The sequence below is a fragment of the Ambystoma mexicanum genome, chromosome 5q (genome assembly GCF_040938575.1).
Source record: "Ambystoma mexicanum isolate Mex_15411 chromosome 5q, UKY_AmexF1_1, whole genome shotgun sequence".
NCBI classification, from domain to species: Eukaryota; Metazoa; Chordata; class Amphibia; order Caudata; family Ambystomatidae; genus Ambystoma; species Ambystoma mexicanum.
This window is the reverse complement of record NC_090933.1, coordinates 106,049,413-106,075,496: the sequence shown is the minus strand read 5'-3', so window position 1 is coordinate 106,075,496 and position 26,084 is coordinate 106,049,413. Positions and strand designations below refer to the sequence as shown.

At 44.5% G+C, this 26,084-nt stretch overlaps 1 protein-coding gene across 2 annotated transcripts in view; it reads left to right on the top strand.

Moving 5' to 3' along the window:
* Nucleotides 1-26,084, top strand: part of GABBR2 (gamma-aminobutyric acid type B receptor subunit 2) — a 2,296,575-nt gene that overhangs the window by 825,357 nt on the left and 1,445,134 nt on the right. For both annotated transcript variants that reach the window (XM_069620609.1, XM_069620608.1), the window contains exon 3: nt 20,375-20,545. In XM_069620609.1, the coding sequence (XP_069476710.1) occupies nt 20,375-20,545 (171 nt within the window). The remainder of the gene's footprint in view (nt 1-20,374; nt 20,546-26,084) is intronic.

Sequence of the window (26,084 nt, the reverse complement as noted above, 5' to 3'; positions counted from 1 at the left end):
AATAGGCCATGCGGCCCACCATCCTACTCTTGCCTTCTCTGAGTTGCTGCTCCGTGTAGTTGAAAAGCAAAACTACAAGTACCAGAATGCAGAAGAACACACAGCAGAGAAGGCACCACATCCGCTTGTCTTGCAGCACAGAACACACAGCAGAGAAGGCACCACTCCCGCCCAACCTGGAGCACAGAAACACACCACAGAGAATGTACCACTCCCGCCCAACCTGGGGCACAGAAACACACAGCAGAGAATGCACCACTCCCGCCCAACCTGGGGCACAGAAACACACCACAGAGAATGCACCACTCCCGCCCAACCTGGGGCACAGAAACACAACACAGAGAATGCACCACTCCCGCCCAACCTGGGGCACAGAAACACACCACAGAGAATGCACCACTCCCGCCCAACCTGGGGCACAGAAACGCACAGCAGAGAATGCACCACTCCCGCCCAACCTGGGGCACAGAAACGCACAGCAGAGAATGCACCACTCCCGCCCAACCTGGGGCACAGAACAGGACGGTATAGTCATTCTGGGTCTGCATAATTCTTTGAAGTTCTTGTAAATGAAGGAGTTAGGTTAGATAACAAAAGTCATCATTAATGTGTCAACATTGCTGGCCTTCAAAATGTTCTTATTCAGAAGTTTGCAGGTAGATCACTATTTTGTAGCGAACCAATCCAAGCTACACCAGTTGTGCATATTGTTAATTGGGAACTCTCATCATGCTTGCAGCCCTAAAGTTTTCGGGCTCTGATATGCCCCAGGGAGGCAGACCAGTAGACTGGCTTCTGGCTTTCTTGGTTTACCCATGACGTAGGTGATTGGCTCTACTATATGGCAGTGTGTGGCAAGTAAGCCTATGGCAGGAGTATTTTGGGGCAGAATTTGTGCATGTCAATTACAGTTGTTATGCTTACAAATACTAGATCATTGTTTTATTATCCTCCGAACGATGAAACATCATGTTCACCCAAGCAACGTTTGATTCTGTAGCTTGGAGGTCAGACAAACACACATACATATGTATGCGCGTGTGCGCGTACCAACACATGCCCACTTATCTCTGCGCCAGGCCCTGAACTTGCTCAGCTATGTTGCCATCACATGTCTAATGATTGTTGTAGTATGTATCTGAACACACCAAACCAATCAAATGATATGAGGAAGAATGGCTTTTTTTTCCAACTTCTCAAATAGTTTCACATGGTAAATCAGTGTAGTTCTCCCATACACAGCTGTTTCCCCTCCTGGCATTTTAGTGTGGAGAAGGGCAGATGCATTTTTAATCCACCTACGATGCTGGATTGTTCTCATTTTTCATATACACATTCTCGGTTGTGCCCTTTTGCACTTTCAGAGTGAATCATACTTTTTCTTGTCCAGTTCATTTATGAAGTGGTTTGCTGCTTGATCGAACACACGGCTGAAGTGCAGCTTTTGCAGGGCACTGCCTGTGATGTAAAACTAAAGAGGGGATGGGAGGATGTGCCAAGTGCACACTGTGGAACCAGGAAACCTGCTCTAAAATCCCAGCTTCTCCACTTGATCACAATATCTGATCCTGGTCAAATTACCTTACATGGGCCTTAAGATGAAAACGTTATCACCTTGAAGTGATTCTTTCAGGTGTGCACTACACAGAGACTTAGTCATGTATGGTTGAATGGACTGCTGTGTTGCAATGTATATAATGATAATATTGTCTATTTAATTAGTGCACAATTCAGTCTGAAATGGCTACTCAATTGTCAGCCATGGTTCTCTCTTCAGAGATTAAGTGACATACACATTACTAAAGGGCTGATAGGCTGGTGCATCATGGTATTCGGGGCATCGTAGAGGGTAAAATAGAATATTGTGTCGTAGACTTGAAAAGATGTGATTATGACAGGCACATCCTGCAAACCTAGGGCACTAGAATACAACATTTCAAGGCACAGCGTTCATAGTAAATTATAGCTAGACTACATACTAAAGTGCTGGTTCGCGTTTTTAGTTGGTTACACCGCATTGTTTGTCGGGAAAAACTGAGCCCCACATAACCGCCAATATTTTGGCCTAAACTGCGCCTCTGTCGGTACACGCTGCCAGTGCAAGACGCATATAAGCGAAGGGCACACAGGCACCGCAGACATCTGGCACACAGGCACCGCAGACATCCGGCACACAGGCACCGCAGACATCCGGCACACAGGCACCGCAGACATCCGGCACACAGGCACCACACACATCCGGCACACAGGCACCGCAGACATCCAGCACACAGGCACCACACACATCCGGCACACAGGCACCACACACATCCGGCACACAGGCACCGCAGACATCCAGCACACAGGCACCACACACATCCGGCACACAGGCACCGCACACATCCGGCACACAGGCACCGCACACATTGGGCACACAGGCACCGCAGACATCCGGCACACAGGCACCGCACACATCCGGCACACAGGCACCGCAGACATCCGGCACACAGGCACCACACACATCCGGCACACAGGCACCACACACATCCGGCACACAGGCACCGCAGACATCCAGCACACAGGCACCACACACATCCGGCACACAGGCACCGCACACATCCGGCACACAGGCACCGCACACATTGGGCACACAGGCACCGCAGACATCCGGCACACAGGCACCGCACACATCCGGCACACAGGCACCGCAGACATCCGTGTTGCAGCTTCAGTGGCGCTTACAAACTCCCCAAGCTGCACACCCGCGGCTGAAGAGAGCAGGCAGCTGCGGCGAGGGAATGACAGCCGAAGACCCAGCTGCTCTCCTGGGGCCATCTTGGCTCAATGTAAAATGGCGCCGCTCCTGGGACCTGCATGGTGTCAGAATGTTTCTTTTTTGCTCTCGATCGTCATCCCCCTGGGGTTCTGCGTTCCTCGCTTGCTTCTCCTGACTTTATCTGTGTACCGGGTGTCATTCTCCTTATTTATCAGGCTCCATTTATCTGACCATTAAAATATGCCATTCCTCTTTCTTAGCTTCTTTTAGTGTCCCCGTAATTACTTTTGCCCTCTCCATTGTCATCCTCACAGCCTTTATGCAACCCATTAAATTAGCCTTGCAGCATTCTTTCGTTGCTCTCTTTCCCTCTTCTTCACATGCTCTGTCCCCTCCCCCAATCGCTAGTCTTCCAGTTTCCTTACCTGTGATTCTTTTGTCCGATCTTGAAAAAAGTGGCGCACACGGGCTCTTTTGACTGAGATGGCCCAAGTGGGGCACTGACCTATGCAGGGGTGGCATGAAGTACGAGTGCACACACACATAAAGATCATAGTTTAGGATAATTGGATGGCACCTGGAGTGGCCAATCAGATTCCGGGGGTAGCACGTGCCACCCGAGGCCTCTCCCTGGATACGCAACTGCACGGATGCGTTACCTTCTCAATTGGATGGTACTTTGTCGCTGGCAGCGTAAGAGGGGAGATAAAGTAGAAGTGGTGGGTGGAGACTACATGTGCATATGTGGAGATAAGAACGTCAAGTTGGGAGAGGTGCAATCAAGGACTTGATGGACCTAGCACTGGCTTCTTTGAGAATAAGTGCAGATTTGAGGGTAAACGAGAGAAAAGAACAGGGGCTGTGTTGAGCGAGCTCAAGTTAGGGCTGTTGAGGTAGATCGTATGCCTTGTGCAGAATAGTTCAGGGTGAGGCTCAAGCTAATTTGATGGGGAGTGCGAACTTTGGCAGTCATTATGTGAAGGCCCTGAGGAAGAGGCGGGTTTTTAGGGCCCTCATGAAGGGCATATGGTTCTCCGTGAGATGCAGGTGTCTGGTTCTAATTCCTTGGCTTAGATGCCAGAATTACCAATTTTTTGGCAACTGTTTGAATTTTGTTGGTGATTGTTATCTTGATGTATCGACTGTTTGTCGACTTGAGCTTTCCTGAGGGGCGATAGTGATGGATTTATTTGTTATATGTTTTATTTCACAAATGTATAAAGTGCAAACCTAACCCCAAGGAGCGCCGGAGAGCAGTACAAAAGAAAAACAAACATAAAAATACAGAATGAAATAAACGTACATAAAAACAAAACCAATGTAATGAAGAGGTCATGAAGATAAAAACCAGTACCATTCTTCCAGACCTATTCCGAAATCAAAGCCAAATCACAGAACTTGGTCTAACCCTAAGTGCTGCGTGAACAGCAAGGTCTTCAGCTCTTTCCTACTAACCATTAACAATGGTGATAAACGTAAAGAAAGTGGGAGGGAGTTCCACTGCAGCATGTTTCCGCCTCTCGGGAGGATAGCTCAGGGGCAACGTGCTCGCCTTGGAAACAAGATGACGCGGAGTACCACAGGTTCGATCCCAGTGTCTGCGCTTAGAAACCACTGGGTATTAAGCACGTTATAAATAAACAATTATAATTATGATGCACAAACATTAATTCCTCATTTTGTCTTTGTTAGAAAGGTATTTCTAGTCTTAAGGATTCCATTTTTCAGGGGATTCCTCTACCTCAATTTTTTGGCCAAATAACTGGGTTGTCCGCAATGCACTATTTTACAAATAAGGCATCCTACGGTAAAAGTAATCCGAGCTTCCAAAGGTAGCCATTGTAAGATTATACAAGTATTTTGGTCCCTTATTCCATAAGGCTCAGGCCTTATTACAAGTTTGGTGGTGCAGGAAAAAATGTGCAGTAATTTCGTTACCTCCACTTTCCCTCAGCTCCAAATTATAATTTTGGGTGGATTTTCTGCCAGCGGAAATACCGCGTGATAAATTCACTGATTTTTGGAGGAAAGGTCCTCACATTTACAGTGCAGTAATTCCACCAGCGGTAAAAAATCCCATGGAGTAAAATGGACTAGAAAAATGGGTAAGTACCTCCACTTGTGATCCCATGGTAACTCCACAGGCCCAAGTGGCGGTAACAGTAATTCCATTTGGTGGTATTGTGCTGGTTGTACCACAAAAATACCACCAAACTTGAAATGAGGCCAATGGCGGCTCAAGTGCCATAATAAACGTGTGCTAGTTTGAGGTGGCAGGAAAGACTGCATTACATGTGCAATATATCCGTGAATCAGACACCAAATGTCAGCACTGCCATAACTAGCTGTCACTGTGCTGTAACTGTCCCATCTTAAACACACCTGTCAGGGCTTGCACAATCTACTAGCCCACTCTTATTAGAAAAGAGATTTTATGAAGGGGTGAATAACATTTGCATGGTACGAAACCTTGCTGGTGAGTATGGAGATGTTTGAAACTTGTATTTGACATCTACTGCAAACAAACTTTGTTTCCAGTAAATGGCAAATAAACGTTTCATTGCGCATGGCTGGCCTTTGGGTTGCAGCATTGCATCAAATATGAAGTGTGGTTATGATGACATGTGCCATTTTATAGAAAGCACTGGTAAATATTTTGTCACCTGTCACCATCGGACGAGTGCATTTCTCTAAGGTTGAATAAATAAACTATGTAAGTATATAAGGAACTGACCCTGCAAGCCTTGTAGGATTTTTAAGAATGATGAGGCCTCCTTGTCATGGTGGCAGATCTTTCCTCCAACAGGGCTTCTCCCTCTGCAACTCGTTCGAAATCCACCTACACCTGAAGCAAGACCATGTTGGTTCCTGGTGTGATCTGAAGACCAGCATGTACCCCCCTGCATACATATGATATGATATGATATGATCATTTATTTATATAGCGCCTATACACAATGTGTTTCAAAGCGCTTCAAGGCAAGGGAGGGAACAAGGGAAAATACAACCACATTCTTACAGGCCATAAACAGTAAGGATGTGAAATTATCTATCGTACTCGGGCTGACGACATTTCAGATAGTGCAAGAGCTAAGACATAGATGAGGAAGGGAGGGGGGGAGTGGGAAGGAAATGGAAACAGACAGGCGACTACCGTACTAGGCCTGACAACATTTCTGGTAGAGCAGGAGAAAAACAAAAGGTGAGGGAGAGGGGTGCAGAAAGGGAGGGGAGGAACAAAACAAGCGACTATTGTACTAGGTCTGACAACATTTCAGATAGTGCTGGTGGGGGGGGGGTGGGGAGGAAAAAAAACAGTAAAGGCAGGGTGAAGAAATCAGACGAGGTTGCTATCATATTAGGTCCAGGGACAATTCTGAAGAGTAAGTGCATAGAAGAAAGGAAGGAGAGGAGATAGGAAAAGGGAGAAGGGAAAGGAGGAGAGAACAGAGATCTCTTTATATCATGTTACAGACAGGCTACTGACTGTTTTTACTCTTCTATCTATACCTTCCGTCCGGGTAAATTCATGCAATGTGTATTGCTTTATTTGTAACTTTCTTGTCTACTGTGTACAACTCCCTTTTATCATGTTTTACCCCCAAAAAGTGTTATAGGTAATATTACAAATGGCATCATTGCAATAGTAGATCCTTCATTAGAGTAGGCTGTTCCTTGAGATTCTGGTGTTGCCTTTATAATTGTGTTTTGCCCCATAGAGAACATATGTAAAGTCCAGTTAACAGGCTGCACCAGAGAGACTAGGATCTAGAGAGCTGCCTGGTGCCCTTGGAACCGGTCCTTAGAAGTGCCTATATTTCAACAGTTCAAGATCCTGACATCCCAAGAGGTAGAAATGATGAAAGTCTTCGGTCCTTGCACCTATGTTTCCTTGTTGTATTATTGAAACAGGTGCCCTTTGCACTCTGAAGCTGAGCAAGTTAGTGTATTGTGACATCATACTAATACGAAGCACCGGCACAATTTGGTTTGCATGCACTGCTCACAATCACAATCACATGCAACTTTAAGTACACATGTGCATCAATTTTCCAAACCTTTAAAGACAAATCAGGAATGTTTGTGTCTCTTAGTTATCGCTTGGAGAATATAAATACTCAAGTAAGTCCAGGCTATGAACAGTATAACAGCAACATTTGCCAGGTGGCTCAGGTGCGAGTGCGCAGTCAGTGCGCCAGATAAGATTTTCAAATGGGAGTATTTTATTTCTTATTTTTTTTTCAAGATGTGTGTAAAAATATTTTGAAGGGAGTAAAAATGTAAGTCCAATTCCCAAAGGGAGTATTTTATAAGTGAGTAAAATAACGTTTTAACTGTAAAACTGGGATGTTTTTGACATAATTATTCCTCTACACCCAGTTATTCATACACATTGAAAGATACAGGTTTACTTCTTCCCAAAAAAAACCCAAAAAACATCCTCTTGAATTTCATGGGGAATAAAGATCTACCTTCTCACTGCATCCACCGAGAAAAGGTTGGGATAAGTTTTGTTGGACAAAGCCAGGAGGTCAAACCAAAGCATCCAGCATGTGGCTGTGAACATTGAAAAAAGGGGCTGAATAGAGAGCATGAATAGAGCTCTGCACTAGTGAGACGCTGCCTGGCATTCCATGTAACCTTGGGGACCTGACTCTTAAACACAGTAGCGTACAATACTGCGGACGCCGAAGATTCTTTTCACCACATCGTTAAGTATTTCTGTCATTATTTTGTCCGTTTTTCCGAACCAGTGTCAAATCATACAGACCATTATAGGTGATACAAACCTCCTTTGTGTTTTTTTAGCTCGCTCACCTGCATTTCACCTTATGCAAAACACTGATCTATTGAATAAGGTAAAGCAGATTGTTCCTGATAATGGCAAAGAAGGCACGCTATTAAGTCGAGTGCTGAATATAGCGTTGCAATCAACACGTTGTGAAGATGTGCCTCACCTGAAGTGTGTTAGAGAGCAGGTCCTTTGGGAGTCTCTTTGCACATATCGATGAGGTGTATGGGCAAACCCATAATCCAATGTTCTAGGTGACCCAGAGAACCCCAATGGGTCTAAACCCAGAGTCTGCAACCTTAAGCTATCCCAGATGTTTTGTGCTACAGCATCCATCATTATAGTACGCTTAATATGAAAAGGTTTCTGAGCACGGACCTGGGATCTGAACCTGCGTTGCTCTACGTCGTCTTGCGTCCAAGACTAGTTCATTGCCCCTGAGCTATCCCCCATGGGCATCACCCCAAGCCAGCATAGTTCATGAAGTGGCATTATGGGTTTCCTTCTCCAAAGCATCTGGAGAGCCACAGGTTGCAGATCCTTGGTCTACGGCACATTAGCTATTAGAGCGATGAGGCCAAATTGCATATGTTTTTCAGGTGTCAGTCTGCCTTATGACTACAAAAAAGGGAACTTGTGCTAGCACAAACTGTACGCCTACTTTTTAATGTGCGGACGGCTTGGTGTAATTTGCACAATACGGTGCATTTTGCATCAGGAAATAGTGCAAATTGCACACCGATAACTGATGCATTGAATGCCCTCAATCATCTGCAATATGTGCACATCAAGGGACGTGTTCATGCATCTTTGGGTGTGTTGAGGGGTGTATCCTTTGAAACGAAGTACACACCCATAAAGATGCACCTTAGAAAGTATTCACAAAAGAACTGTCTCGTAAAACCTATTAACCATCAGTTAACTGTTTTTGGTGTAACATTTTTGGGATCTGTGAGGGAAGTGTCAAAATGTCCTGGAAAAATATTTTGCAGTGTGAGAACAAAATTATTTTACATTTGTGAGTAGACTTTTTAACCTCCGGCTGCACTGGAGTAATTTTGTGTGGAAAAAGTAACACCAGCTGGACCATCGCCACCATTTGTGAATTAGAAGGTACTTGTGATTTTTCTACCTTGCATAACTCAGGCCTACATTTTCTCAGGGCCTTTCTGAATCCTGTTTTCAGACATAAGGTACTTCCAAGTACACATTGGCAACACATATAACCTATGCCTAAAAAGGGGATTCTGTGTCTGAAACCCCCAATAGTATTTTCTTTTCATTCCTACCTCTACGAGCGTGGATAGAATGCAGCACACTTTTGGCAAATCCTCATTCTTGACCTCTGGTTCCAAGACCAATGGTTTAAGATCTTAAGCGTTCTTGGGGGATGTACTGCTATTGGGGTGTAGGATTTCCATCCGAGGATGCAGTGGAGTGGACTTCATGACTAATATGCAAAAGATGGGCTGGTCTGCTATGGCGCAAGCCAATGTAGGCCAGACTTTCTGAAAAGGGCCAATATGGTCCCCAAATACGGAACGGGAACCAGGGATGGTGAAGATGGATGGTGAAATGGGAGGAGTTTGGAGTTTTCTGAATTTTAGGGGCTACCATAAGGCATCCACCTTAAGGCGTGAATGACGCTTTCATGTAGCAATATTTGTATTTGTATTTGAGTTTGTTTTTATTTGAAGAACAGGGATGTCAATTTCGATCAGAAATTCCTAATAACACATTTACATCTGGTGAAGGAGTTCCCCGGAAGGGTGCGTGTACAATAGCACAAAGAGGAGGACAAGTGGTGAGCCAGTTTACGAGTGTGGGAACAAAGTAGCACCGGGGACACAATTAACACACAACTTACTAAGTAACAAGAACCTACGGGGCAAGTTTTGTAAACTAAAGAGGAGTATTCTAGAAATGTACAAAATTACATGAGTGTGCAGAAGTGGAGAAAGTGGTGGGATCAGGTGGAGGGTAGAGGAGTTCCCTCTTTGTCCAATAGGTTATTTTGAAGCTCGGCTTTGAAGACATCCACAGTCATGCTGGTTCTGACTACGTTGGACAAAGCGATTCAATGAAGTGGGGCAAGTAGGGAGAAAGAGCGAAAGTGAGAGGATGCACGGGGCATCAGTCAGTGAGGCTGAGTGCAGGGGAGGAAGGTAGAGAATGGGATGGTGAATAGACTAAGATATGGCATCCGTGTTTAGAAAAACATACCTTTAAAAGTTTTAATTTTGTCTGTGCACTTTTGTTTGATCATTTATTTATTTATAGATATATGTATATGTGTTTTGGGGCGTAGGGAACTATGGGCTGGGGAATAAGGGGTACGGGTGTGGTGTAGGGAAGAGAGGTGTGGGGGGACCACACCATAATTAGAAAAATAGCAGGTCAAATTCTGGTCAAACAAAAGTGCACAAACAAAATTCAAACTTTTCAAAAAAAATGTACAAATCGAGAGGTGTGAGGGGACCACACCAAAATTAGAAAAATAGCAGGTCAAATTCTGGTCAAACAAAAGTGCACAAACAAAATTCAAACTTTTCAAAAATAAATTTACAAATCATGTACTGAGGAACAAAACCATTGATAGCTTTTTATACTGGAAGAAGGAACCCGAAACGGGAGCAGTGGTGCATTGAGGGTCAATCATCATGCTGTCAGTAAGTAGAAGTGGGGGAGGAGCCGAGTAGTGTGTAGAGTGTGCAGATCTAAGTTGTTTGACCGAAGTCAATAGAATTGACTGCAGTCGATTTTGCTGCAAATTATTTTAACCTTCAGGCAAACAACCTATATCACTCTCCCGCCAGCAGCCCTATAGCAATCACCCCTCTCCTACCTTTTTCGCCGGCCACTGGCACTCCTGCTATACCCCTGTGGCATCAGTTCCATCCCTCCAACGTGAGTCGGAGCTGACGCCGTATGGTCCTTTTTAATTTTTTTAATATTTTTCTTTTTTGTTTTGTCACCCACAACCCCCACTCCACATGTTCGGTAAAATGGGCTTCGATTTGTTAGTAGTGACTGAATTCGGCAAAATAGTCCATACAGACAAAAATATTCGAGCAAATTGGGTAGTAGCGAGTGTGCGGGTAGCAAAGATGAGGTCGTTATCTAGAGGGAGGAAGGAGTAGAGAGGAAGGCCAAAGAGTAGACATGATCAGTAGTTGAGTTTGCTGAGCACAACTGTGGAAATTACACTTTTTGTGGGTGAGTAAAACATCAATGAATTTTCTGAATGTTGAGAAAGTACGAGCAGCCGAGGCAGTGATAGTGATGATTATTTGCAGTCAGCAGTCGCTATCAAAGAAGACCCCAAGAATGCAAGCCTTGGGCGTGGGAGCAAGAGGTTCAGGCGGGAAGGAGACAGACGATGGCAGAGGGGAGATGGCGCTGGAAGCCAGAAGAAAAATGACTTCTATTTTCCAAGAGTGCAGCATGAGGCAGTAGAGTGCCATCCTGTGACATATCACAGTGAGAAAGTGGGTAATCCTTTCTGAGGTGGCTGTGCCAAAGGAGATAAAGGAGAACCCATTTTTGAGCATCATCAGCAAAGAGGCGGTAGTGAAAGCCAAAGGGCGAGATACGTTTTCCTAGGGAGGAGACATAGAGGGCGAAGAACAGAGAATTGATGCTTTAGGTGCTAACAGGGAGCGGGCTGGGGTAAAATGAACGAATTGTTCCGGAATCTTCCGGCGTTGAGCAGCTGCTAAAAGCAGATGGATTTTATAGAATTCCATTGCAAATGCTTTCTACAAAGCATAATTTTCCAGCAGCTTTTACCTTTTTAAAAAAATAAAAAGTGGAGAGTAAAATGAAAGAGTAAAGGCGATTTTATGTCTTAGACATGACACTTTTATGCCTATGTGTTTTGTACATTTCGAAAAATAGCCACTTTGTATACAATATTAGAAATGGGTGAAGATAGCTCAATGACTTTAGTGCATACTGCGTGTGTTTGTATTCACCTTTCAACCCATCGCAGCTTTGAATCGCAGCAGATACAACTCATCCTTTCATCCTTATAGTGTTGATAAACTGTATCTGCTCATTACAGTGCTAAGAATTGGAAAGATTATGCAGCAGATACAACTCATCCTTTCATCCTTACAATGTTGATAAACTGTATCTGCTCATTACAGTGCTAAGAATTGGAAAGATTATGTTAGCGAGCGCTGTATAGAAAACAAGAGAATAAATCACACTTGGTTTTCTCAACACTTTTGCATTAAGAGTTCTTTTTCATTTTTAGTTTCATTTAGAATTTGGTTTGGTGCTTTGCAAGCCCACCTAATGGAACCCAAACCTCTGATTCTGTTCCTGAAAGAAAGACATTCAGAAAACGTAGTATCTTTGTGTAAGACTAAAGATAGGAGGGTAAGATATGTGGCCTCGTTCATAAATTAGAGATTGTGAAAAAAGCACACCTATTTGCAAATCCTGGAATCTCTGCTTGACAAAGTTGTGTGATCCTGAGTAAAGCGCTTCTCATTGTGGTGTCTTATGTTCCTTAACCATTCAAATTGAGATCACTGAAAGTAACTCAGTTAAGTTTGGCAACTGACAAGTTATATCATTGACCCCTAAAATGCACCACAGCAACCCCAAAAACTCCACCCACCTCGCGTTGTCTTAAATGTACCAACTTCTGGGGGGCATGGCTAGCCTAGTGGCCCAACCCCAAGACTGTAGCAGGGAAAATGAGCAAAAACGTGTCAAAGAAGGAAACACCTAGCCATGTGTTGATGCACCTTTCATATCACAATACCTAGCATTTGTTATGTAACGTTTATGAAAGATTTGAAAACATCTAGAGGTGCTGTCATGAGTACAGGAGAAAGAAACAAAATACCTTTCCCTTTCTAGAACCCTTGTTCTTTCAGGTATGGACTCCGCCGCGCACTGTACTTGATAGTGGCATTTGGGCACATTGCTCTTTTCTTCGCCTAAACCAGACATTATGTCAACACATATTACCACTATTTACTCTAAAATAACCCTGGCACACAGCTATACAGCCACGTGCCATGTCTGTTATTTCACCACTAGCTCGTTCTATGCTATGCAATTGCATGCAGGTGCATGCCCCGTCCATAATGCATCGGCGGTGCATTGTTGTCAGATGCATAAACAATCGAGTGCATCACCTACGGCGCTCATTGGTGGTCTAGAGGCTGCAACACTCGCCCAGGGGAATACAAGCAGCTTAGAGTTCAGAGTTCGAGCCCCGTCATCTTCGGTAATAATACATCTTAATGCAGGGTATTCAAACCTGACACTACCAATGCTATCCTTTATTTTGTTGGTCTGGTGAATTAACTGGTGCAGCCTGTATAAAGTCATGCCATCATATATGAACAGGTACCAGGAAGCAAGTAGTTAAACCCTAGTGTGCATTTCCATGCAGCGCACGGTCCGGGCTGGACCGGCCTACAGGGAACTCTGGAGATTTCCCGCTGGGCCTATGCACCCTGGGCCTCTTTTGTATTTTATTTTCATATGTTCTCATGTGAAAAGGGTTGGGCTTGCCAAAAATGTGTAATATGTGGCCATTTTGAAAATGATTTCCATGGCCTTTTTTGGTTCCCAGTCCGCCCGTAGCCTAGTCGCACCATTCGAGTTACGAAATTGTCATCTTTACTTGCAATCAAATATGTGCAAAAGATCCCAAATTTGATCCCTTATAGATGACGAATGATCGTAGATGCATCGCATTGCAGAAGATGGTCTTAGTTATCAGAGAGAATATGTCTATATTCAGACAATGTGCTTCCTTTCCGGTCTACCTAACCTGCTCAACCTAGTGTTTATTTTGGTAAAGCGATCAGCTAAAAACAGTGTTTCTGATTGGCCAGTTGAGTCCGTACGTGCATTGTTTCGGCACAGATTCCTCCAGCAAAGAGGACTTTATTTTACGCTTCAAACGAGTGCTCAGTTTGTTTGAGTTTAGCAATAAGACCTATTTGTCAGTGCACGTGGGCAGTTGCTGCTAATCTACCCACAGAGGTCAAACATCTGCTCTGGATTTTATTCCTCTGCCAAATGCTTTATGGAACTTGCAGTCTTGGGTGTCTTCAGTTTACTACAGTAAGCAATATTGGCTGCCAATTCTTTTCAACATTATTGAGATCTAATTCCATATCACTCTGGCTTCTTGCTGCATTTTGATTTTTGTGCACCTTTTTCTCCAGCAGAGGATGACTTAATTTTTGCTTAACTCAGCTCCTGCCCTTGTATTCAATAGAAACACTCCCCTTAAATATGTGGCCAGCCACTGCTCACCTGTCATCTCCCCTACACTCTGCATTTTACATTTGACTGGAGAGAAGGTTTATATATGCAGCACCAGTTGCCCCAGTAAAAGCCCCCGCTCACCAGCCATGAAGGCCTCTTGGAATTTCATGCCGGGTTCAGGTCAACCTTTGAATTTAACTTGCCATTTCCCCAGCAAACTGTTGCCTTCCTTTATTAAAAAAAATGTACATACATGAATACTTCATTGAATGGTAGGTGTGGGGCCTAACTATTCCCATTTAAATGAAAAGACGAGGTAGTTGTTGTGTGAGAGGGGCAAGGTGGCAGCCCCAGTGTGTATTTTTGGGACATTGCTCAACCACTTCCATTCTGAATCACCTGCCTTTATATATCAAGTGAGGGAAGTGTTGAGCAGCAGCCCCAGGGATTACCTGTCAAATTCAGGCCTGCAAAGTTCAGAGCATGCTCGGGGACCAATTTTCTTGTGCTTTGATTCTGCCTTAACTGCTGTCGCCTTGCCTCCTAGTCACCCCTAGTACCAGCCATTTTGGTTAAGAAGTCAAATGAAAATGTGCGCAGCTGTTGCTATGATTATTATTTTGTTTGAATTGTTAGCCATTTTAGGTCAGCACATGCCGGGTGTCAATGCAGCCCTGAATCCTTTTATAAAAAGCCTTTCCGTAATCTCTATTAGTACCTGGTGAGGGGCAATCAAATTGTAACAATCTATGTGATTGGCCCTCGCCGTGTCTTTACCAGGCCGGCAATGCCTTACCTGCTGTCGTTTCCCTCAACGCTCCTTCCCTTTCTCTTACTGGCCGCCATGGATATGGAGAAGGGGCTACGCGTAGTCCCTTGTCCCCATGCCATGGTGGCCATTTTCTTTCTTTACTTGTTTTTTTTATCCTTTTTAATGCCTGTCATGGAAAGGGAGAAGTGATTATGTGTGGTCCCTTATCCCTGTTCTCTGGTGGCCATCATTTTTGTTTACTTTTTTCATTTTACAATGACTGCCATGGAAAGGGACAAGGGACTATGTATAGTCCATTCTTGCGTTTCATGGCAGCCATTGTTCTTTTTCTTTCTTTTGCTAGTCTCTGCAGGCATATCACAACTTACCCTGTTTTTACAGGCCGGGCTACTAATAGCAATAAGCCCCTCACTGGAGGGCATTACCGCTTCAGGATATGCCTGGGGCCCATATTTACAGGCCCTTGCTTTGCACAGACCTGTAAATATGGGCCCTAGGGCTTCACCTGAAGCGGTAATGCCCCCCAGCTCGGGGCTTATTGCTTTAATAAAGTCAGAAATGCATGCTTGACTTAGTAAAAATTAGGCAAATGATAGGTCTGCAGGCTTTTCGTATGTTTGACTGTAATTTGGTTGACATGCCATTGTGCACAACTCAGCCAGTGAGTGCATTCAATACAAATCCGGGCTGTCCAAAATGGCCAGGGAATGGGTGTTAACACAGCAAAAGATTCATAGCGAAAGTGTCCAATTTTCACCTTTCAACAATCGCAGCCACTTGAGAGGTCGACACATTGCATTGCTAATCACTTTTAGTTCTTGTCTGTTTTCGATCTCATTTAAAAAATATATCTTTTTGTTCTAGTTTGTACTGAGCCCATCTGTTTACAAATAATAAGGCACATTTCAATCAAACAATGAGGGTCATTCCAAGTTCCATTAAGCTTGCCTGTACCGTAGTTTCCCGGACCAGCAATCTACGAGTTCTGCTCGTGGGTGCCTTTCTTCCTGCCAGGTTTGACCTGGCGGGCTTTCCGGCCCCCGCGAGGAGAGCGAGCATGTCCATCCGACCTCCCCATTCCCATTGAGCCCTATCGGGTTCAACGGGAATGGGGAGCATTTCATTCCGGCGCCCGCAAATGGGCAAATACCTGGTCCGGCAAGGCCGTAATGACCCGGTAATTGCCCATTCGCTGGTGCCAGAACTTTTAAAAAGTTTGGCGGCAGCCTGCCGGTTTTACAGGCAAGTCTACTGCCTAACTTGTAATGAGGCCCAATGAGGCCCAACGTGTTTTACTTTTACAGGGCATAACAGTTCACATAGATAAAGCACTGTTTGAGAGGTTTGAACCCAGCTCCCGTGTCTGCTCCCTCATCCTAGTCGAGTGTTCCAATCTCTACACTACCAAGGGTCTGGGCATGAAGAACGCACAGGCATGAACACGCTCAAGCACAGCATGACACATCATCTTGGGGACAGCATTGCGTGCCTAATACATAGATATTCTGACATGTGGGCATGGCTTGAGGGTTGGCCATGTGCAGTGCAGTTGTGGCCGGCACCACGCCAAGTGGAGAGGTGCAGTTAGTTTGTTTTTAGGTGTATCCGCAATGAGGAAAATAAATGTGTGTCGAGGGACTGCTGCCTGACATGCAGGGTATTGTATTGCAGCAAATGTTACGTGTCGGCAACTATTAGAAATGTCGGGCTAATAGGACAGGATAGAAGACATTTTTATACTTCCATCTGGGAAGATAACGAATTTCTTGAGTTTGCTTTTTCCCCAAAGAAAAGGACCTAGATCTTAGAAGGACAAGCAGAAATCAAAGTCTACTGGTGAAAAAAATGAATAGCATTAATCGGTACGACATCCTTTCGTCGCGGGACGTTATTTCGAGGGGTTTTTTACGCGTAATTTTTTTTCGAAAAAAACCCATTGCATTTTTTAGAAAATGGAGGGTTTGGGGGGAACCTCCCCCAAAAATAAAATTAAATTCGATGGGTTTATTCGAAAATAAAATCGCTGTAAAAAATCCAGCGAAAAAACTTCCTGCGATGAAATGACATGGAACCCATTAATCACTCCCATTTTGCACATGCAACTTAAGGGTAAACGGTGGTCCACCCTCTGGCTGTCTAGTTAGCTGAGGTGCACACACTTTATATCCGCAAGTATCATTCAGCGCAATTCCTACCCGCAACCCTTTGGTGAATCGTCCGCAATTTGCTCACATGCAAACTGCTCTTTTTCATAAGGGCAGATACTTTAATGACCATTTTTGCTGTGGAGCTTCAGGCCTAGCATTTTCTATGCACCCATCCATATGCAGGAACCTGTATATTTCGGATAAACTCATTGATGCTGCGGCCACTCCGTGGCCAACACAATGTTTCCAGCAAGCTCTGCAGCCACTGTGGCAGCTGTGTAATCCTGAAGGACACCAACTAGCTGCATTGATTTACTTGGAGAAAGTTCAACAACGTATCATTCTACAAACCAAGCTCATTCTAATCAACATTGAACGCAGAGCGGGGCAGATCGCACAGAAAAAAAGAAATCAGAAAATAGCGTTGGATCAATTTTGGCAGCCTGTGTTACTTGGTATAGCAATACATTTGCTATGAAAAAATTATCGAATTCAAAGCTTTAAAATAGTGTTAATGGTAGAGGCGACGGGATGGAGGATAGCTCAGATACAACGTATTTGACTTAGAAACAAATCAATGTGGAACAGTATGGGTTCGATACCTGGTCCCGTGCTTCGAGAAAAGACTGTTATGTAAAATGACAATGTAATTCTTATTTTTTTTTTTTTTTACAGTAGCAACTAGCGTAACATAAGCACCTCCATGTTAATATGCGAATCGGAAGTATGAACCCACTGCATGTTTATTTGTATTGAAAGAGTGGACTAAAATCCATGCATTTGACACCTCCACACCTTCATTACAGGGTTCTGAAAAATATCACTTGTAACAATATCAGCACATTGTGCCACAAAATATCAAGCAAAAAGCTCAGGATGCCAATAATCACAACATTACTTAGAATAGGCTATTGACTACATGGGGCGGTGTTACAGAAACTTTGCACTGGTGCAAGTGCAATTAGCACTAGGGAAAAAGTTGCCCCAGTGTAAAAAACAGGTGCATTAAATACATTTCTGTGTACCAGGGAAATGTTTGTCATAGTCCTAGTCCTTTGCCCTGGTGCGCAAAGGCATTCAAGGAATGTGGTTTTGCACTAGGATTCTGCTGCATTCTGTGTGGAATACATTAATCTTAAGTAGGCTCCTAAATGTTAGGTGATTGGGAACTGACATCAGAGAGACAGATTATTGGCAGAACGAATTAACCTTTCATTGCCTAACCAACTTCACATGCTCATACTTTAATGACTAACATGTATGATGCACCATGGTGTTTGATGTACCTTGCTTGATGATTCTCCCTATTGCTTAACTCAGGGACCGGCCTCACTGTAACCCAAGGCACAACATGTACCTGTACCTGTAACTAAGTTCCCTTACAAGTAACAGCGCCACAATGCCCCTGGGCTGCCTGCGCGCTATATAAATGTAATAAATAAATAATTAAATAAATAAATAAATAAATAAATAAATTGCTTCCTATATGTCAGGTGATCAGGAATTGACAGCATATTCAGTGATAACGCACGTACAGAACTTTGGAGTCTGGCAGAAAAAGGTTCTTCCTCTGAAAAGGGTCTTACAGTGATTCAGAGGGAATGGTGGGCACAACACGCCTTTAACGCAATTCTGTGCTGAGTCGGCATCAAGTGATCAAGTGAAGGCTACCAAAGGTGCATATAATGTGGTCAGGCAGTTGCAGAGCAAGGAGAAAACACACAACCGCAGTTTCCACTCTTTGCCACCGGCTATTGTGGAATTCCCAAGGAGGCTCGATTGATCAAATAAAGTCTTTTGCCAACAAGCGCGACATGACGCACCGAGAGAAAATCCAAGGTTTGCACTCCTTATGAGGTTCAAGACTTCAAAAGCTGATATTTTGGTGCCACAAATGTGAGGATCGAGTGTTGAGTACCCGTCTAATAGCAAGCCCAAGTTCTTAACTATGATGGAAAAGACGGTGAATAGTCCAAACAAGGGTAGCCAAACAGGTATGCTCGATAGATTGTGCTGGCTCCCAAAGGCAATCAATTCAATTGGTTCACCTTAGGTTTGCTCCTTATCATCCATTCTTTTATGGCCAGCAGAAAGATTGGGAGATATTTCGTTTCTATTACCGAATGAAGGGAAACGGCGAGCCATAGCTGGCTGTCCTTAACATAGATAAACAATGTGAACCCCGTGAGATTCAATAACTGATGGGGGTGGTTGTAGGCAGACTTTAAATATGGATTGGCCACTGACAATCCCCGAGGTACTCTGCTGGTGTCTTCAGGGAAGACTGAGCGAAAAGGTGGCATAGAAACTGCAGATTGGCATCTAGATAGACAGGCACTGCACCAGTTCAATGTTATGTCTCCAATTCCAATTTAGGAGAGATGGTCGACCAAGTTGTTATGGTCGCCGTATAATATGTGGACAAAATATTGTGCATGGCCATTGTGACATTGTCACCCCAATACATTTACATCCGTAGATTGTCCAAGGCTAAACCATGCCAGGAAGTCATGTAAGATGATGTTAGGCTCAATGTGCCCTTGATGTTGTGGTTAAACAAGCCTCTTCTGCAATTAAGATTGAAAGGGGGTGACTGGCAATCGGACAGAAGGTTTTCCAATCTACTGATGGTCTTGGATTCTAGCCCGCATCTTCGATGTACAAAACAATAACTGAACATATTCATTGCTTGACAATTTGTTAGTGTTCCCATATAGTATAAAGTACAATACTTTCCATATTCTGGGGTGCTACCTGGGCCTGGCAAAGGATGGTGGTTTGCATGTCTTCTTATCCTTCGCCTGTGTGCTGCATGATGTCATGAGTGGAATGTGTATGCATGACTGCTAGACTGTCCTCTCCCAGGTGTTCCACTAGGAGTAGATTGCAAGTATGTGTGACCAGGATGGTGGACACCAGTGCTCCCTCCTCTGTATAATCCACCTACTGATTGTAACTTAAATACAAGAAACTTATGGAACTTACAGGCGGATCCAGGAATCTTAAAAATACAATAGGTCAAAATTGCTACCCTATTTCGTTATTTGCAACCCCTGTGGGCTGTTTAGCCACCACTCTAATTTAAACAAGCGAAATATTGATGGTTTATAAAGTAAGTATGGGCTTCAGCATTTCCTAGTTTTAGCAGCCGGCTTCTCGTTCTTGTTATCAACTACCTTTTATCAACATGATTCAGCCTCAAGTTTTAATAAAGGTTGTTTGGGAAACATACAACGGCCTGCGAGGAGAGTCAAAGATCATTTGATATCCCTTCCTGTGATGTCATTCGGGAGATCAGTTATGTCTCCTCCCTCTATGTTTTTTGGGAAATTACACGTCTGTCTGTAATCCAATCAAGATATTAACCAGGGCATGTCCGGCGCTACAGGTAATCAGGAATGGATTCAATGTTTATATTTATTAGTTTGGTCTGAATAGGTATGGTTCCCTTAAGCTGTACATAGAGGAAGGTGTTCTTGTGTCATCATATCAGAAACATTGTTGATTTGAGAAACACTATGATTATTGTTTCATAAAACCCTCAATGTGTTAATTGTGTGTGTGGCTTATCTAGTTCACCATCATCATCCAACCAGGAAACCTTTCTGTTGTCTCTACGGTTTAATTGCGCTCTTTTCTAATAACCCTCTTGCTCTCTTCTTTTGCAGCTTTCATTTGCAGCAACGACCCCAGTCCTAGCCGACAAGAAAAAATACCCTTATTTCTTCCGAACTGTTCCATCGGATAACGCAGTCAACCCAGCAATCGTCAAATTCCTCAAACACTTCAAATGGGGGAGAGTGGGGACTCTGACGCAGGATATCCAAAGGTTCTCAGAGGTAAGAGAGCATATCCCGTGACTTTGAATAGCCAGGGTGCCATCTTTTATCATGTACAGCGTTAATGCCAATCTTTGTTTATGCAAAGTCCTGGATAAACAATGCATTCGTTGCTTGATAGTACTGTGCACTGCATGGGATTGCCAACTTCCTTCCGTGTTACCGTGGCTTGCCGCAGGTGCAGTCTTGTTGAGACTTTGGGTTGAATAGGAACATATTATTTAATGATAGATAATCCCTGCTAGGCCCTCCAATCTTGTTGTGTCCTTGTGTACCCTGAGCTGCATGGGCATTACTCCAGATCCTCGAGAGCACGGACCACACCATGTTTTCAGAATAGCCATTGACTATGTCAGTAACTCCCATTCAATTTAGCGTACCCAAATGTATTTTATGTGGATATACTGAAAACATGGATTGGATTTTGTTCAAGATGCTCAGGTTTTGAGAATGCTGCTCTATTTCATCTCCAAGACCCTTGCCTTCTCAGTTGTACTATTGACCTGAGTCTGTGTCAAACATGTGCACAGGTTCTACTGCTTACAGATATAATTGACTTGACGAAGGCCCAATATGACCAACAGTGTGTGCTTCCTTGCTAGTAGAGGTTTTTTGTGGCTGACTGAAGCAGTGCTGTTGGCTGTGATTCAAATATCACGAGAACACTGTCATCATTTAATGATTGCCATGGGTGCCAAACGTGACCACCATGTTGCAAAGAGTTTCCATTTTTTGGAGGGGGGGGGCGAGCCGTCGCTGGAGTCTTTCGCTCTGATGAGATCAGAAATGTCCACGCTCTTGTACACACTATGTGATATGTTGCTGCTTACAAATGTTTAAATTGCCAGCCTCATGCTCATGCATTAACACCTTGGATTATTTTCTATCTGCTTCATTGAAATTGTGAAGATGATTTTTAGGTGTCTCATCATTGTACGATGTTTGTAGTCATTTTCGTTTAATTTAATCAGGGTTTCACTTGAGAGTGAAAATATGTTTGATGCCACTTCTGTTATCACTGCGATTCATATGAAATGAAAACAAAATGTGGAAATATAAAGAAATTTGATCTTAATAGACTAAGTTCATGCATCCAGATTAATTGTTGAATTGGCATCTCCATGTGTTGTTGTTCCCGCTTTTGTCATTTCTATTTGCAGTAGCCTGTTTAGTTATTTTGGTTTTTAGTATGCGTTGTCTCATATTGTTTTCTTTGCTGTGGTTCCTGGTTTCCTTGTGCCTATTTGCTCCCTGTTCTTAAACAGTACGGTTCTGGGAGGGGCATGATGGTGGCTCTGGCCCTACTGGCTGACAGCGATTGGACGAGATCAAGGATCTGCAACCTGTGGCTCTCCAGGTGTTTGGGACTACAACTCCCATGAGCCCTATGGTGAGGGATCATGAGAGTCATAGACCAAAACATCTGAAAAGCTTTGGGTTACACACACCTGTCCCACATCACCCGTTTGGTAAATATTTTTCATCTATGATTGTTTTGATGATAATGCTGCAGTACTTCAATCAGAAACACATTAACATTAAGATACAATGTGGGACAATGCTACTACTCATTAGTTGAGTCCATGTTGAATTTGTAAGAGGCGCACCAACCGGAAACCCCACCTTCCGTACACTCTTAACATCAGACTGTTGATTTGTTGTCTTACCCTCACTTGGTTCCTACTATTGTCTATATGAGCTTTGCTGAATTGATTTAACATTCTCCGCAACTTTTTTGCTAGGCCACAATTGCAAGAATGGATAACCAATTCTTTGAAAAACAGCGTCCTTCCTTTACAGCAGGATATATAGCTCCTCATGTCCGATTTTGAGAGCTTGTGTTAGGAATAGAAATCCCATTGATAAATGATTATTTATTTACGCTGTTTTCTCCTGGAATCTTTTAAACAACTCTAGCTTGTCGCGCATTCCCCTTTCCTCCTGTGAAGTGAAGCTTGAGCTTGACCTCTTGTGATTCTTCTAGGATTGGATCTGGGTCCAATTTAGGCCATCAGTCTATGGGTGGTCTCAACTGTTCTGTCCTGGGCATAAAACGCCAAAATAAGGCTTAATAATGGCACCCATTGATAATGAAATCGAATGCTTGCTTTTAGTTGCAGAGCTTTCCATGCCATGCCATTGGTCATAACCCAGTAGGTTCCTCCATGCACGCTTCTCGCTAATATCCTGGTACGTAGATTACACCGCATTCCTTTACCTTAGTGATGCTGAAACCAAGAGCCAACTGGCCTCGCACCCCAACAGCAGCCTACGGTCTGCAAGCTCATAACCATTCATGCCACGTCGCATGTAACTGGATTTGTGCACTCCAACACCCCTCTTGCAGTGCCCATGGTATGGTCAAATATTACAGCCACATTCAGAACATTACGTTTAATAACCTAGGCATTCAACCTTTTTTGAGTCTTACCCACTGTGGACTCCTCTGAAATCCCACTCCAGCTTTTTGAAATATCTGCTTATTTATTTCACCCCGGGACGGGACCACCTCCATGAAGGACCTTCATGCATTCGACAAATGGAGATAGCTTTACATCACTTCCTCTTCCTGTACTCACTAGCATCAGACCGAGTGACCGGTGGTCTCAGTGGTTATAGCCTCGGGAGGATAGGTCAGGGGCAACGTGCTGGGCTTGGAAGCAAGACGGCACGGAGCCACACAGGTTCGATACGATACCCCACCGGGTCTGCGCTTAGAAACCTCTGGGTATTAAGCGCGTTATAAATAATCAATCATAATGCACCATGGGGTAGCGGCTACCCAGGTAGAATTACTATTTAATCTCATGAATCTGCCCCCCTTTTCCCGGTTGATCAGAATTTCAAAACTTAAGAAAGGGCGAGATTCTACTTTTTCAAAGGCCAATTTAATAGGAACATTGATATGTCACTGCTCGGATACAGAAAAAGTAGCAGATACAGTGAAACTATTCTTTTATTCAAACTCACATCACAAAAAAAGATCGCTTTCCATTTGGATGTCCAGGGTATGCTGCCTGCACTGAATTATAAAGGACAGATTCTGAAAACGTGTTGGCCTAATTCTAAGGTACACAAGAAATGAGCAACAGATGGATGAGCCCGATTTTCGGATTGTGCATTTCAGCGATGCACCATTTTTCTAAACAAGTGCAATAGGATCTGCAAAGTGGGCGGAAAGCACGTAAATCAATTAGGCATGCAAGTGAGAAAAAATGCACCAAAAAACCCGTTCACATGCACCAAAACATCCACATCAACATTTTCTCCAAACACAAATAGGAGCAAGCGCCCACAACAAATGGGCGAATGCCGAGCCCAACCAAACAAGTGCAGCTACCCTTCCCACCAAAGTGCAGCACACAGTGCGTCAGGGCAGCCGACTAATTCTGCTGACGGATGCGGTGGACACCAGGCAGCAGCAGGAACTCGTGGGTTGGAGAACAAGTGCCAGGGGAAATATGAGGAGGATGCGCCATTTTGAGCTCAAAATGAAGCTCAAACAACAAAACAAGGCCCATCTCAACCAAAGCACATCTTTTGTGAATGGTGCCGGCTACACCTCAGTGAAGTTCCTTGGCTGCTGCAGGGTGTAGGGCCGGATTGTGTTGCCTACACAGTAGAGAAGCAGTGTCCCTGTGTTTCTGAGGACATCACGGTGGGCCCAGAGCCTAGAGGCCATGCTCGAGGTGGTGTCCATTGCCTCGACATTCCCTTACGGGGCAGGTGACCGTCTGTTAGCTACAGCGTATTTGCGACCTGATTATCCTGCGGTCCGTGCACATCTGGCTGCCTCTCAGCTCCCACATCTCTCCCACTATGGCCTGACTGGCAGCAACCACATGAGTTGTCAGTCTCTGAAGGCCCCCATCCAGAGAGGACCACATGGATGTGAGCTGGGTATGAATGGCCAGCTGCCCTCCTCCCAGGTGATACAGGATTGAGAGAAGGTCCCCTGTAGACCTGTGTGTGCATGCGATTGGCCACTCATAGCCAGGGGCCTACACCAACCCCATCAGTTGTGGCGGTGGTGTCCTGCAGTGCACTTGTTACTTCCTCCTCACTGCCCTACACCCAAGCGGCGGCATCTCTGGATCTGTGTCCTCCAGGGAACTGGCATCAGTGTAGAAAGGGCATTAGTCACATATCTGAAGCATGAACAGGCAGTGCATGCAATTAAGGTCAGCATAGAGCAATGCTGAAGCATCAAGCAGGCTTCACTAGTTGTACTGGCCATCTGTCCACCTTCTGGTGTTCAGCTGCCATTGCCACTTGTAGGCAAATTGTGTGGATACTGCGAAGGCATACACATGTGAACTTGGCACTATGCATGCGTCCATTCATACAGTCGGACATGTTTACAAGTATTTAGAGTGTGTCATGGGTGGTGCCCTGATGGTCCCAAGCCGGCTGTGCCTTGGAATTTCACACAGAGGAGAGGTTCGGGACTGACCCACGTGCCAGTAGAATCAAATTACTGTCATGCAGGTCGGTAGGATGCGTAATGTGAGGGGATGGTATATGCATGCAGGACACAACATCATCTGCCAAGCAAATAGCAGTGCTCTACGGGTCAGGGCGTGGTTCCATCTCTATAATGGCCCCACACATCACAGGTGCATGCACACACACAGATCATTATCCATCAGGATTATGCACCTGTTGCTGTTGCACCTGTGTCTGGTTCCCCCAATGCCGACCACTGCCATCATATGGATCATAGCTGCCACTGCCGCCTGCATTGGGTAAAAGAGATTTTTCACCCGGCGGGCCTTCTCCTGTGCCCCTGGCAGGGCCGCGCATGACTTCCAGCTTGTTCTTGGTCCTCTGCCAAATGTCCGCCCAGCTCTCCTTGACTTCATTGTTCTGCGAGCAACCGCTAGGACATTCATGTTGCATGTCAGTTCGGCCCAGAGTGTCGCCCTGACTCCAAGTTTGGGATGATGGGCTTGTGTGCTGTAGAGGGTGTCCTCCTGGACTATCTTGAGGTTGACCATGAACTAACTTCTTCCTCTGTTAAGTTCTTGGCCCGCTGCTCTTGTTGCCTTCATCAGCAGCAATGCTCTACTTGCATGCGATGTTAATGAGCAGGATGTTACAGGACGCAACGTTGGGACCTTCCAGTGGTCTCTGGCGGGTTTTTGTGAACTTCCTGCTTTGCTCCAGTTTTCATGGGCATTTGCGCTTGTTTTTTCCACATCTGACATGATGAGCACATTTTAGCCACACCATCATGAGTCTGCTGTCATTTGCGCCAGTATATAGTATATCTGAATCTGATGTGATGTGCTTCTTTTCATGGTGCAAGGTCATGGCTCTGCCGTTATGTGCGTCAATCTATGGCTGAATGTGCCCTGAAGAGGCGCACTGCATGTGATGAACCACTACTTGCGCCTTTCTTTGCAGCTATTTTGTGGTGACATTTGTGCTTCCTTGCGCTAGGTGCATTTTTTCAGTGTTTTTCTGTGAATTGGGGGCTCAATGAGATGCACAATGGCACAAGAGCATCTCTGAGCTGTTGCACTACTCATTGGGATTC